The 12,695-nt window shown below is 59.0% G+C and overlaps 2 protein-coding genes across 2 annotated transcripts; one reads left to right on the forward strand and one right to left on the reverse strand.

Annotated features, from left to right (window-relative positions):
- The first annotated feature begins 1,968 nt into the window (after positions 1–1,968).
- Positions 1,969–3,896, forward strand: LOC136524719 (uncharacterized). The gene is made up of 3 exons (XM_066517982.1): positions 1,969–2,624; positions 2,704–2,859; positions 3,392–3,896. Exons 1-3 carry the CDS (start codon positions 1,969–1,971, stop codon positions 3,894–3,896), a joined length of 1,317 nt encoding a protein of 438 aa, XP_066374079.1.
- A 6,912-nt stretch (positions 3,897–10,808) lies between these two features.
- On the reverse strand, positions 10,809–11,702 carry LOC136524720 (uncharacterized). Its single transcript, XM_066517983.1, has 2 exons — positions 11,478–11,702; positions 10,809–11,381 (listed from the first exon to the last, which is right to left on the reverse strand). The coding sequence occupies exons 1-2, from the start codon at positions 11,700–11,702 to the stop codon at positions 10,809–10,811; spliced, it is 798 nt and encodes a 265-aa protein (XP_066374080.1).
- Between the last annotated feature and the right edge of the window lie 993 nt (positions 11,703–12,695).

Raw genomic sequence — 12,695 nt, forward strand, 5'->3', positions numbered from 1 at the left:
GTAGATCTATACTCCGTATACCGTGTTAACAAAAAAATACAGACGTGGCCTCTGTACCTCTTGGATGTGGCGGTGCCGTCAGCCGCACTGCACCTAGTGTTTCTCCGACCGGCTCACAGAACCATGGCTCACAGTCCCATGGTCGCCTCCTGTGTTTCCAGCCTGCCACTAACTCATTATTAGACATATCAGCATAATACAGAAAATAAATATTCAAAACTGATTTATATGACAATGGTCGAGTGTATTCGTTTTTCACTTTTTCAGCTTGGTACTGAAGGTGAGATGCAAGTATGCAACCAGTTAATGCTGCCACCACCAGTAAACAGAAAAACAATCAAAATACCCATACCGTAATCAACCATCGTAGTGGATTTCCATAGCACTGTGCTGACCCCAGCCTCCACATGCCTCCTTTGGCGGATGTTTTCTAGCCCCAGGGGCCTATTAAGGACCGGCATCGCATATACAGGCCAGCGTGGGAGCACCCCCTTGCACCACGAGTACAACTGTAGAAGCACCGGCTGGGGTGGGTAAGGGCGACGGGAAGGGGATCCGGAGCCCGGACGCCGGAGAATGAAGCTGCTCACCCTAGTAGATCCGATCCGACATGCCTGGAGGAAGTTGCCCACCTCGTACAAAGACCCCCTCCACCGTCGGAGGTCGTCGTCGCCGTCGTCCTTGTCGCACGAGATCCCCTCGAGGCCTCCATCGTCGGAGGCCGGTGTCATGGGTGGCGAGCGGGGACGCCGCGAAGGCAGGCGAGCTCTTCCCGATCTGCGCACGCTGAACTCGCTCAGCCCCCTATGGTCGAGCGACAGCGGCGTCGGGAGACGCGAGGCGAGCAGCGAGGCGCGGCGGCGTGGAAAGGAGAATGAACTGGAAACTAGGGTTGGGGGCTTGGGTTTGGGATGGGCAGGGGTGTCCTTTGCAAAATTGTCGGCGGGCGTTTTTCGTGAAAATGATGACGAGAATCTCAATTTTGTCTTCTTCATGTTGAAATATATTATACAACAGGGGATTAGATAAGAAATAACCTAATGTAAATACAGTACACCGCAACTAAACTGGATCGCGGGTTGATTTCCGTGGACGTAAAGGGCTTTTTTTTGCAAAACAGCTAAGGCCACACGTGCACAGGATGAAGCCACGGATGCCCGAACGCTCACGTGCGAGCAAAGTCGAGGTAGTTTTAGGCCCTCTTTGGCGCGGCTCCGGCCGGCTCCGGCTCCTCGTCCCGTGACACTGCAGCAGCACTGTAGCAGGAGCCGTTTCAGAAACCGAGGCAGAAAATGAACTGGAGAGAGCCGAAGCCGGCGAAGCCACGATTTGGAGCTCCTCCGGCTCCGTGCTACAGTACTGCTACAGTACCAGAGCCGGAGCCGGTGAAGCCCTGCCGAAGGAGCCCTTAATAACCGTGACGTGATGCAGTATAATATTTGCAGCGGATGTGGCTGCTTATTTGCAGCGGATGCGGCCGCTATTCTTCAACGAGAGAGAGCTGGCCGCAGCAGCAGCAGCCGCAGCAAGCATAAACGAACACAGATAGAAAAAAAACCCTTCTCGTCCTCTTGTCCCCCACGCGCAACCAAAGCCGCCTTCGTTTCTCTGCCCCCTCCTCCACCCACTGGCGGAGCCAAGGGGGGGCTGGCAGGGGCCATGGCCCCCCCAATGTTTCACAAAAAAAAAATTAGTAGTATGATTTAATATTTTTATTTATATTAAGAGGAAGATTATATAAAATTCTTGTTATATATACCTATTAATATCTTCTAAATAACATAATCATATAAAACACAACTAGATAATAAAATTATCACAATAAAAAAAACCAAACCACCCCCTAAGTATAATTCCTAACGGCCAGCCCCTGAATATAAATCCTGCCTCCGCCACTGCCTCCACCTCCGTCCTCCCGCTCCCGCACCACCTCCGGCGTCGTCGCAATCTGCGATCGCGAGGCGCATAATGCAGACAAGTAAAAAGCGCAGCTTAGCCTTCAACTCCGGCTCGCGTATGCTTCAGGATCCGAAGAGCGACTCCACGGCGGCAGATCGCGGTTCTCCACCCACGTACGGACCTCAACCGCGCGGCTTCGACTCAGGCGCAGCATCCACCGCAGTCCCCGAGTTTCACCTACCCGCGCACACCGCAGCTACAGTCGGATCTATCCGTTTGGCTGTGGCGGCTGCTCCTCGGCGCGCCTCGCCGTCCCCGAGTAGCCCGCGTGTCCCGCCCCAATCGGCGGTCCCAGGTCCAGACCCTGCGCCCACCCCCTCCGGTCCTCACCGCCGCGCGGTCCGGGCTACGTCGCGCCCTCCGCCTCCTACGTCCGGCATCACCACCGTGTCTGCAACGGCTGACTGGTGCACGCCGCCATCCCCACAGGCTGGCCCCTTGTCCATCTCCACGCCATCTCCTGCCTGCGTGCGCACCCCATCTCCCTCGCGCGGCAGCCGTTCCTCGTCTGCTTCCTCGTTGGCGGGGCAATCTCAAATGTCAGGGGACTCAAGCGACAGATCCAAAAGAAGCTATGCAGCTGTCGTGAAATGTCCAGCCAAACCAAACAAATGCCAAAACCATGACATTATTCTTTCGGGGCGACTTTTCAATTATCTTCTAAAGTAAGTATTTTTTTCCTTGTGTATATAATTGCTTTTTTTTAATCCAAGGCAATATCCTGACCCGCGGTCAGTATTTCAGATGCACCATCAACTCAGAAACGACTGTCACTCACATTCACAAGGAACCAATCATCACAATGAGGAAGACAGAAAGTTCCGACCTTAAGATTGTTGAAGAACACCTTGACGAACACGATCCGGAACTGGCTTATCACCTCTTTATTTCTCAGGACAGGTTTGCATATGTTTTTCTTTTCTTTTTGTCTACTGTTTTTAGTATTTAAGGGTATGCATTCCTCCTGTTCAGTATCTCCTTTAATTTGTCATCCAGTTGCTGAGTTGTTGTTGATACCGTGAAGCTCTACTATGAAGTTGATTTTCAAATCCAATGGCTTTCCATGACATTCAAATTTGACATAGCAAAATCTACTTCTTGATCAACTCAACCATTGCTCATTTAGCTTTGCACACTCAATCCAAGGACAGTTCTTGGTTATATTCCCACCTTTTTCAAGTCCCTTTTCGCTAGGGATAAAAGCTTTGTTGTTGATTCAACTCCAATACCATGTAATTTACACCGACTGTTAGCAAACTACTCAAATGTGAACCTTTCCGACCGATCGACCAGCTCCAGTGACTGAGCGAGTACTGATTACTGACTTCTTGAATCTTGCTGTTGACTGTGAACTTATGCTGTGTTGCCTGTACAGTTTGTTATGACAATAATCATGTTTCCTTTGTGATAGTGTGTTATTCACATGATACAGATTCAAAGAATGGCTGTACCCAACTGTATCCCAGTTCCTAATAAGTAAAGGAATCGCGAACAATGCAGTTGGAGGAATGAATGCTACTTTCTACACCCGTGCTACACTGTGCTGCCTAACCCCTGCTCCAAGGACAGCGCGGCATGGAGAGTCAAGTCCGGGTCCCTGTAGCCTCGGAATCGACGTACAAGACCAACTGCTCCCTCTAAGCCTCGGCTATCCGCTTCCGGGCTCCTGTAGCCTCGGGACTCGCGCCCGCCGAGCCTCCCACAATGGTTCAACCTCTTCACCGACTGGGCCTCGGCTCTCTACGTTGTCAGCACTCTGGGACCGGCACGTCGTCCGCAGTACGCACCATACCCTGCGTCAAGCCGCAGGAGCTCCCACGTCGTGCATAGGGCCAAGCTCCTGTATCCTCGGAGTCAGCACACCCGCGTCGTCGCCTCTACCCAGCTTCGGCTCCCCGCGCTGGTCAAACGTACAGCAACCAACACGCCTCCAATAGAAGAAGGCGCGCATGCCATCACAGGAGCTCTCACGTCGCACAGGATCAGGCGTGACCGGCGCGTCGCTCCAGTGCACCGAGGACAAGGCCGCTCCACCGACCATGCCGCCACAGTGATGAGCTACAGGGCTCAGACATGCCGCCTCTGCTCACAAAACGCTACGTAGCAAATCCATGTACCGCCCCCGTGCCTCCCTTCGGCTATAAAAGGGAGTGGCCGGGGCCGCTTCTAGGCAGGGGGACTCACACGTACAAGCAACGCACAACGCTCTGTAACACACACGCTTCCTCACTGCAAGAGATCGACATCTCAAGCAACCCACGCCACTCTACGCAGAGACCTGGGACTAGCTCCCTCTCTCGCTCAGCTTGTAAGCCCCTACTACAAGCATCTCGGTGCAAGGAATACAAGATCGCTCTCTGAGACTGGACGTAGGGCACCTATCGCCTGAACCAGTATAAACCTTGTGTCTCTTTGCATCACCATCCGGGATTAGAGGCACGCAGTACATTTTCACTAGTCGGTTGAGGACCCACCGGACCCAAAACACCGACAGTTGGCGCGCCAGGTAGGGGAGCTACTGCGTGTCAGCTTAGTCATCCCAACAAGTTCCGGATGGTAGACCCCATGCGACCACTGCGTCACGGCACGGTGATCTGGTTCGGGAGCCTAGAGTTCATGTCTCTAGAATATGAGTACGATATGGTACTCCTCCCACCTAGAGCCCCATCGATCGACGACGACATCACGCACCAGCAGCCTAGGCGCAGGCGGCACCCAGGCCGCCGCTCTCGTCGCGCTCGCCAGGCACGACGCGGGCGGGACCACCCCGACATCGCGGGAGTTCAGGGCGACGCACCGCGCTCCGCCAGTATCCCATACCCGGCTGTTGGTACAGAGTCCCTGGCTGGGGACCTGTCTAGCTTAAGCCTGGGCAAGGGAAAGGCGTCGGTGGCGCGCAGCAACGCCTCACCATCAAGCTCTGCCCCGCCACCTCCTGAGGAGTCGACTTCGGCGGAGCGGAGCCCGGCGACAACATCATCCCCGTACCCCTTCGGGTTGGGCAATGCCGTCGCCGCCTACCAATGTTTTGCCCTCGACCTCATCGCCACAACCCCGACCCACACCCACGTTGACTCCTCGGAGGAGGACGAGGCATGGGCCGGAGCGGACTTCTCCGGGCTTCGCGACCCTGAAGCCATACGCCGCTTCATGGCCGCGAGCGTGCTTCGGCTACTCCGACTTTGATGATGGAGGCACTTACGATCCCACTCGTGAGTGCTTCAACGTCGAGCTCGGGATGCCAAGCGCGAGCGATGAGGATGAAGGGGCAGGCAATCGCTCCCCGCCCCACGAGGGGGCAGGCGACGCCGCACCTCCACGCGTCGAGCCCCGGGTAGCGTGGAACGAGAACTGTGCCCCCGAGGAACTTCGACGCCTAGACCTGGAGCAGCTCCGTGAGCTTTAGGCCAAGGTCAAACAAGACCGACTCCTTCTGCAGCAGCTCTGAGATACTCTCGAGCAAGAGCAGCGGGGTCATGGTGATGGCGGAGCAGCCCGGCGGAGGGCTCGCGACGTCAACCACCGCATCAACAACGACGAAGGGGGCGAGCAAACCCCTATCTTCAATCGCGCTAGCTAGAACATCGCGGAAGCGGCGATGCTACTCCGAACGATGCCCGAGCCCTCTACCTCAGATGGGCGACGGGTCCACGGCGAGCTCCAAGACCTCCTCGAGACCGCCGCGGTACAGCAGGCCGAAAGCTCCGCCTTTCGACGGTGCGGAGGCGCCTCAGAACTACCCACGGCACTGCCTCGGCAGGATAGAGAGGCCTCGGTTCGTCACAAGCCTGCTCGGGCACCGACAGCCAACAAGGCCCCCTCGGTGCACGATCGCCTCAGCGACCGACACGAGGCGCAAGGCGACCACGATGTGGTCAGCAGGCGACGGTGCCACGACAACGATGGGCCCACCCGAGGCTACCACCCACACCGAGGCGGTCGCTACAACAGTGGGGAGGACCGTAGTCCTTCTCCTGGGCCACCTGGCCCTCGAGTCTTCAGCAAGGCCATCCGTGGTGCCCACTTCCCGGCCCGGTTTCGGCAACCGGCCAACCTCTCAAAGTACAGCGGTGAGACCAACCCCGAGCTATGGCTGGCCGATTACCGCCTGGCTTGTCAGCTAGGCGGCGTGGACGATGACCTGCTCATCATCCGCAACCTCCCCTTGTTCCTGTCAGACTCGGCACGAGCCTGGCTCGAACACCTCCCTCCCTCACAGATCAACAACTGGTGTGACTTGGTAAAGGTCTTCGCTGGGAATTTCTAGGGCACATACGTGCTCCCCGGGAACTCCTGGGACCTCAAGAGTTGTCGCCAGAAGCCGGACGAGTCTCTCTGAGACTTCATCCGATGCTTCTCCAAGCAATGCACCGAGTTGCCCCACGTCGGCGATTTAGAAATTGTCCAGACGTTCCTCTCCGGCACCTCCTGCCGAGACCTGGTCCGAGAGTTAGGCCGGAACGTACCGACCACGGCGGCCGCGCTCCTCGACATCGCCACCAACTTCGCCTCGGGCGAAGAGGCTGTCGGGGCCATCTTCCTCGACAACGACGCCAAGGGGAAGCGGAGGGACGAGGCCCCCGGGGCCTCGTCCCCCCACCTCCCCAAGAAAAAGAAAAAGGGTCGCCAGGGGAAGCACGTGGTCCTCGAGGCCGATCTAGTCGCGGCCGCAGATCGCAAGAATCCCCGAGGCCCCGCCAAAGGCCCCGGGCTCTTCGACGACATGCTTAAGAAGCCCTGCCCTTACCACTAGGGCCCGGTGAAGCACACCCTCGAAGAGTGCACCATGCTCTGGCGTTACTACGCCAAGCTTGGGCTCCCCAATGACGATGCAAAAAAAAGGACGCCGGTGATAGGGACAACGACAAGGACGACGGGTTCCCCGTGGTGCACAACGCCTTCATGATCTTTGGCGGGCCTTCAGCGTGCCTCACGGCGCGTCAGCGAAAGGAGCGCTGGGAGGTCTTCTTGGTTAAGGTGGCCACTCCCCGGTACCTCGACTGTTCTTGGGAGGCGGTCACCTTTGATCGGGATGACCACCCCGATGATGTCCCAAACCCCGGGCAGTACCCACTCGTCATCGACCCGATCATCGGCAACACCCGGCTCACCAAGGTGTTGATGGACGGAGGCAGCGGCCTCAACATCCTCTACACCAACACCCTAGAGCTCCTAGAGCTCAACCAGTCATGGCTCCGAGGCAATGCCGCGCCCTTCCACGGCATCGTGCCAGGGAAACGCACGCGACCCCTCGGGCACATCGACTTGCCCGTCTGCTTCGGCACTCCCCCCAACTACCGCAAGGAGGTCCTCACCTTCGAGGTGATTGGGTTCAAGGGGACCTATCACGCCATCCTGGGGCGCCCGTGCTACGCCAAGTTCATGGCGATCCCCAACTACACCTACCTCAAGCTCAAGATGTCGGGCCCTAATGGCGTCATCATTGTCGAGTCCACGTACGAGCATGCATACGACTGCGATGTCGAATGCATCGAGTACGCCGAGGCTCTTGTGGAGGCCGAGACCCTCATCATCAACCTCGACCGACTTGGTAGCGAGGCGCCTGACTCCAAGCGTCGTGCTGGGACTTTCGAGCCCACAGAGGCCGTCAAACTCGTCTCGGTCGACCCCACCTGCTCCAACGACCGGGCGCTGAGGATCAGCGCCACCCTCGACAGCAAATAGGAAGTCGTGCTCATCGACTTTCTCCGCACGATGCTGATGTATTCGCGTGGAGTCCCTCAGACATGCCGGGCATACCGAGGGAGGTTGCCGAGCACGCCTTGGACATCTGGGCTGGCTCCAGACCGGTGAAGCAGCGCCTGCGCCGATTCGACGAGGAAAAGCGCAGGGCCATCGGCGAGGAGGTGCAGAAGCTTTTGACAGCCGGATTCATCAAGGAAGTGTTCCACCCAAAGTGGTTAGCTAATCCCGTATTAGTTAAGAAGAAAAATAGGAAGTGGAGGATGTGTGTAGACTACACCGGTTTGAATAAAGCATGTCCAAAAGTTCCATTCCCATTACCTCGAATTGACCAAATCATCGACTCCACTGCGGGATGTGAAACCCTATCTTTCCTTGATGCATATTCCGTTTACCATCAAATCAAGATAAAAGAATCCGACCAGCTCGCGACTTCTTTCATCACCCCATTCGGCATGTACTGCTATGTGACTATGCCGTTCGGCCTCAGAAATGCAGGGGCCACGTACCAGCGGTGCATGACCTAGGTCTTCGGCGAGCATATTGGGTGAACCGTCGAGGCCTATGTGGATGACATCGTGGTCAAGTCCAGGAAGGCCAGTGATCTCGTCGATGACTTGGAGGTAGCCTTCAAATGCCTCAGAGAGAAGGGCATCAAGCTCAACCCCGAGAAGTGTGTCTTCAGGGTCCCCTGAGGCATGCTATTGGGATTCATAGTCTCGGAGCGCGGCATCGAGGCCAACCCAGAGAAGGTCTCAGCCATGACCAACACGGGACCAATCCGAGACCTCAAGGGAGTCTAGAGGGTTATGGGATGCCTTGCGGCCCTGAGCCATTTCATCTCGCGCCTTGGCGAAAAAGGCTTGCCTCTGTACCGCCTCTTGAGAAAATCTAAACGCTTTTCTTGGACCCCCGAGGCCGAAGAAGCCCTCGCCAAGCTCAAGGCACTGCTCACCAATCCTCCCGTCCTGGTGCCGCCGACCAAGGGTGAGGCCCTCTTACTCTACGTCGCCGCAACGACCCAAGTGGTAGGCGCGGCCGTAGTGGCCGAGAGGCAGGAAGAAGGTCATGCTCTACCCGTCCAACGACCTGTTTACTTCGTCAGCGAGGTGCTCTCCGAGACTAAGACACGCTACCCCCACATCCAGAAACTGATCTACGCCGTAGTCTTGGCTCGACGCAAGCTACGTCACTACTTCGAGTCCCACCCGGTGACCGTGGTGTCGTCTTTCCCTCTGGGAGAGATAATCCAGAACTAGGAGGCCTCGGGTAGGATAGCCAAGTGGGCCGTCAAACTCATGGGGGAAGCCTTGTCTTTTGCGCCTCAGAAAGCAATTAAATCCCAGGTCTTGGTCGATTTTGTGGCTGAGTGGACCGACACCCAACTGCCACCTGCTCAAGTCCAGGCGGAATGCTGGATCATGTACTTTGACGGGTCCCTGATGAAGATCGGGGCAGGCGCGGGTCTGCTCTTCATCTCACCCCTCAGAGTGCACATGCGCTACATGATTCAGCTCCACTTCGCCGCCTCCAACAACGCAGCCGAGTACGAAGCCCTCGTCAACGGCTTGCAGATCACCATCGAACTTGGAGTACGGCGTCTCGACATATGGGGCGATTCGTAGCTCGTCGTCGATCAAGTGATGAAGGAGTCGAACTGCCGGCGTCGGAGGTCAAAAATCAAGGTCGCCAGCGTCGGCGGTCGACGTGGGAGGAACCACCTCCTCTTCGAACAACCTGGCCAATGCCGTGCCAGGGGCCTCAGCCGCCTCCACCAGCTTCATGACCTCCTCCTCGGCCTTCTCGTCATCCTCAGCCACGACATAACAGTCGCTGACAGCCTCGAGGTCGATGCCGGCGTAGTGCGAGGAGACGACGGCCAGGGCGCGCTTGATGCCCGTATGCAACGCCCCCCGAAGCCGCTCGTGGACTCGGCCGCTCAATGCGATCAAGCGACTCCCACGGGAGCTGCCCGACTCGACCCCTCCGACCTTCAGGGCCTCGCAGGCGGTACGGGCGACGCTCTGCAGAACGTTGTGGTCCTGGATCTCGACCTCGAGCATCGCCTGCACTGCGACAGAGGCCTCAGCTACCCGGGTGACCTCCTTCTCCAACCCCACGCCAAGACAGGCGGGATGGGGTTAAGCACAAAAGAAAACAAGCCGAACAGGGGCGCAAGCCCATGAGACTCACCCTCGGCTTTCTCCCTCCAGTTTTGGACCTCAACCCAAGAGGCCTCGACCGCCCTAGAAGCCTCCCTCTCCAGCTCTGCGTCGCATCGGGGAGTTAGGGGTCAAACGCAAGAAAAACAAATAAAACAAGGGGCGCGGCTCAACAGGACTCACCCTTGGCCTTTTCCTTCCAGGTTAAGGCCTCGACCCAGCAGGCCTCGACCACCTTGATAGCCTCCGCCAAGGCACCTTTCGTCAGCAGGTGCGCGCCCTGCTCCACCCCCAGCTGCCCGGTGACGTCCTTGGCAGAGGCCGCCACTTGTTCGGCCCGGGACCTGAAGGTGTCCCGCTCGTCGGCCACCCGGGTCAGCTCCTCCTCTAGCTCCTTGATCCGCGCCGCTAAAGGGACGGCCTACTCCCGAGCCGTGGTCGCCTCGACCTTCATATCAGCACAGCGAAGGCGGAGGTCCTCCACCTCCGCGCTCCACGCCGACAGAAGCTCATTGGCATTGGCGAGCAAGTCCTTCTGCTGCTGGAGCTAGTCCCAGACGTCCCTCTCCCATCGGAGGAACATCGACTTCCCGAGGGACCGGGCCTCGAGCTCCTAGATAGGCAGAATAAACGTCAAGCACTGCGAGAAAACTCGGGAAAAAACGACACAGCACGAGGAAAGAAAGCGCGCACCTGGGCAATGCCGGGCAGGTCGTCAGCCACGACGGACAGCGCTGTCCGCAGCGACCGCTCCGCCAGCCGGCGGAATTGCTCAAAGGAGCCCCAGCGCCTCCCCTCGTCCACGTCCTCGAGGGTGAACAGAGGTTCCCCCTCAGCGTCGTCCCGGCTCCGCCACAAGACACGCGGGCTATCCCACCTGCGGGGCTCGGGTTGTACCCGAACGAGGGCCGAGCTCCCCTCGCCAGAAGTCAGAGCTGGCTGCTCCACGGTGCTGGCCGCCTCGGCGTCCGCCACCTCCTTCCCCTAGGAAGTATCGTCGGAGGAGATTGAATGAACCTCCACATCCCGGGCGCTCTCCTGCGACGGCGGCGGGTCTTGGACCGGGGGCGGTACCGAAGCTTGCCTCGCCTCCGTCTCCGTATCCTGTGCTGCCGGCTTCGCCGCGCCCAAGCCGGCCTCTGCCGCCTCGGCCTCGGTGGTCCCAGGAACTCCAACCTCCGTCACCTCGGCCTCGGTGGTCCTCGGAGCCTCGGCGTCCGCCACCTCGGCTTTGGAAGCCCTGGAAGCCCCGGCCTCTGTCACCTCGGCCTCGGAGGTCATAGGGGCCTCGGCCTCGCCCTCGGTGGCCTCAGCGATCGAAGGCGCCTCGGCTTCACCTAGCTCGAGGACCCCGGCCTCGCGGGGTGTAGGCGCCTCCTGCCCCGCTTGCTTCATGGCCGACTTGGTAGCCTCTTCTTGGGCGACCGGCTCCTTCGGGTCGGCCCTGGCCGACGCCGCGCCACGCTGTATGGCGGCCTGCGCCTCCACCACCCATCGGGCGGTGGAGCTGGTGCTCACCTTGAGTGCCTTACGTGGCGCCAAGGCGGGCGCTTCCGCCTAACGCTTCCGGCTAAAGGCAAAGCGCTCACGAGGTCAGCATACGACCAAAGAACGAGTGGGAGATGCTACAAACTCCACTGACAAAACACTTACCTCGAACGGGGACACAATAGCTTCCGCACTGCGTCCTTCGTCCTCGACAACGGTAGTGGCGGCGATGGTGGCACGGCCCCCGGGTCCGCCGGTACCGGCCGGCCCTCGCCGGACTTTGACGCCCCCTCGACCCTCTGCGGAGGCGGTTAAGTCGCCCCCACCGTCGCCCGCTCCACCTCCGCTGTCGATCCCGTCGGGCTGACAGCGCGCTTCCCCAACGCCCATGTCTCAGGCGTGTCGGCCTTGGCCCCGGGGCGGGCGATCGCCAGCCCCGAGGCGTCCTCTCCTCCTCCTCCTGGAGACGCCAGGCCGCTCGCCGATGCCCCGGGCGCCGTCTCCCTGACGTCAGGGAGATGGTCCAGGGGACCCTACCCCGCCTCGCTCTCGTCATCATCGCTCGAAGAATCCCTCGACGATGATGACAGAGATGGCTCCTCTGGGAGACCGTCGTGCCTCTGTTGCCAGCGACATTTCTCTAGCTCGTCGCGCTCGAGGCTTTTCCTCTTGCGCCTTGCCTCCTCGGTGTCCTTCCGCTCCTTGTATGCCTCGACGTGCGCCCTGTTCTCCGCCCACCGCTCTGCGTCCTCAGGAACAGGCGGCGGGGAGGCTCGCACATCCCTCATCCCCTGCACGAACGGCAAACGCAAGTAAGCGAACAAATTGAAAACGTAAGGAGCGAGGAGGCCTCGGGGGCCGTAGCGACGCGTGACTCACCAGAGAGATGTACCCCCGCGATGGGTGCATCGGGAACGGGGTCAGATCACTGCTCCTCTACCACCCCTCCACCATCTCTCTCACCCGACGCAGAACCTCCTCATCGGAAAGGGCGACGGCGAACAACCGGATGCCGTCGATCGGCTCACCCAGTGTCATCTCGAACAGGCGTTGTCGCCAAGCCATCAGCGGCAGCACCCTCTGGCGGTGGAAGGCTGCCATGACCACGGCCGCCGTAAGGCCGCGGTTGCGCAGCCTCTCCAGCGCCTTCAGGAGCGGCTGCAGCTTGGGCTGATCAGCCAACGGGACGTCGTACCTCCACCTCTCCGGCTGGCTCTCCACAACCCGCCCGGTATAGGGGGGAAGCCCGCCGTCATCATTGCGGAGGTAGAACCAGTTGTTGTACCAGCGGCGGTTGGACGACACGAGCTGGGCCGGGATATAGAAGGGTTGCCTGTCTTGGCGCACTTGGAGAGTGCAGCCGCCGGCCCTCAACGCCTTCCG

This window comes from Miscanthus floridulus, chromosome 18 (assembly GCF_019320115.1).
Source record: "Miscanthus floridulus cultivar M001 chromosome 18, ASM1932011v1, whole genome shotgun sequence".
In the NCBI taxonomy this organism is placed as follows: Eukaryota; Viridiplantae; Streptophyta; class Magnoliopsida; order Poales; family Poaceae; genus Miscanthus; species Miscanthus floridulus.

Excerpts from the sequence above, each read along its gene's own strand:
- LOC136524719 (XM_066517982.1), top strand. The coding sequence starts at position 1,969 with ATGCAGACAAGTAAAAAGCGCAGCTTAGCCTTCAACTCCGGCTCGCGT. Across the intron at positions 2,625-2,703 it reads CTTTTCAATTATCTTCTAAA|ATGCACCATCAACTCAGAAA; the intron begins GTAAGTATTTTT and ends TCAGTATTTCAG. Across the intron at positions 2,860-3,391 it reads CTCTTTATTTCTCAGGACAG|ATTCAAAGAATGGCTGTACC; the intron begins GTTTGCATATGT and ends CACATGATACAG.
- LOC136524720 (XM_066517983.1), bottom strand. The coding sequence starts at position 11,702 with ATGGGCGTTGGGGAAGCGCGCTGTCAGCCCGACGGGATCGACAGCGGA. Across the intron at positions 11,382-11,477 it reads CTATTGTGTCCCCGTTCGAG|GCGGAAGCGCCCGCCTTGGC; the intron begins GTAAGTGTTTTG and ends CGGAAGCGTTAG.